This window comes from Eimeria tenella, genomic scaffold (genome assembly GCF_000499545.2).
Source record: "Eimeria tenella Houghton genomic scaffold, Eth_scaff753, whole genome shotgun sequence".
NCBI lineage: Eukaryota > Apicomplexa > Conoidasida > Eucoccidiorida > Eimeriidae > Eimeria > Eimeria tenella.
This window is the reverse complement of record NW_013545870.1, coordinates 2,808-4,058: the sequence shown is the minus strand read 5'-3', so window position 1 is coordinate 4,058 and position 1,251 is coordinate 2,808. Positions and strand designations below refer to the sequence as shown.

Below are 1,251 nucleotides of genomic sequence, written 5' to 3'. Positions count from 1 at the left end.
GCAGCAGCAGCAGCGGCAGCGGCAGCAGCAGCGGCTGCTGCTGCCCCGCATTGTGTGGCAACTTGCATTGTTTGGGTTTGTTGTTTGCGTTGCTTCTACGAAACAAGAAACAAAATAGAAAAAGGGATTTAATTTGCGTCTGGGGCTGCGGGTTTGTGTGGTTGCTGCTGCTGCTGCAGCTGCCGCCGCTGCTGCTGCTGCTGCGCGAGCTGTCTGTACACCCAAAATGGCGAAGAAGCAGAAGCAAGGAGCCGAGGGCATTAACTCTCGTTTGCAGCTCGTTATGAAAAGTGGCAAAGTTTGTTTGGGGCTCAAGACTGCTGTGCATTCCCTCAGAACAGGAAAAGGTATTTAACCCCCTGCTGCTGCTGCTGCTGCGGGTGTTGCTGCTGCTTGCTGCTGCTGCCGCTGCGGGCTTCAGGCGGCAGCAGCAGCGGCAGCGGTGGGGATCAGTGCTGCGCTTTTGCGGCTGCTGCGTGCGACGGCTTTGCTGCTGCCGCTGCAGCAGCACGGCGATGCGTAGCTGCTGCCCACTTGCTGCTGCTGCTGCTGCTGCTGTTGCTGCTGCAGCAAAACTGATAATCATCAGCAACAACTGCCCTGCGCTGCGCAAGTCAGAGATTGAGTACTACGCAATGCTGGCCAAGTGTGGGGTGCACCACTACCCCGGAGGTAATTCAGGGTTTAGGGTTTAGGGTTTAGGGTTTAGGGTTTCGGGTTTGCGGTCACACGGGGAGTGTGCTGCAGTTGGCTTTCTCGCGCATCATTAGTTGCTTCACTTTTGCTGCTGCCACACCAGCAGCTGCCGCTGCCTCCTCATCTGCTGCTGCTGCTGCCTCACCTACTGCTGCTGCTGCCTCACCTACTGCTGCTGCTGCCTCACCTGCTGCTGCTGCTGCTGCTGCTGCTGCAGACAACAACGAGCTGGGGACTGCATGCGGGAAGCTTTTCCGCGTGAGCTGCCTCTCTGTTACGGACCCTGGAGACAGCGACATTATCAGATCAGTGGAGTAAGCAGCAGCAGCTGCTGCTGCTGCTGCAGCAACGATCGCTACTGCAGCAGCAACTGCTGCTGCAGCAGCGGCTGCTCGGGCACCGTAGCGGTCGCTCTGCTGCTGCAGCTGCAGCTGTGGGGCACTGCAGCGGCGGCTCTGCTGCTGCTGCAGCAGCTGCTTTGCTCGTGCTGCTGCAGCGGTTTGTTTTTGCTGCTGCTGATTCAGCAGCAGCAAGAAACGAGGCTGAACTTTGGGT

At 58.4% G+C, this 1,251-nt stretch overlaps 1 protein-coding gene across 1 annotated transcript; it reads left to right on the top strand.

Annotated features, from left to right (window-relative positions):
• Nucleotides 1-226: 226 nt before the first annotated feature.
• ETH_00000200 (60S ribosomal protein L30, putative) lies at nucleotides 227-1,014 on the top strand (the record flags this gene model as incomplete). The annotated part of the gene is made up of 3 exons (XM_013380607.1): nucleotides 227-347; nucleotides 571-672; nucleotides 914-1,014. The coding sequence occupies 3 exons, from the start codon at nucleotides 227-229 to the stop codon at nucleotides 1,012-1,014; spliced, it is 324 nt and encodes a 107-aa protein (XP_013236061.1).
• Nucleotides 1,015-1,251: the final 237 nt, after the last annotated feature.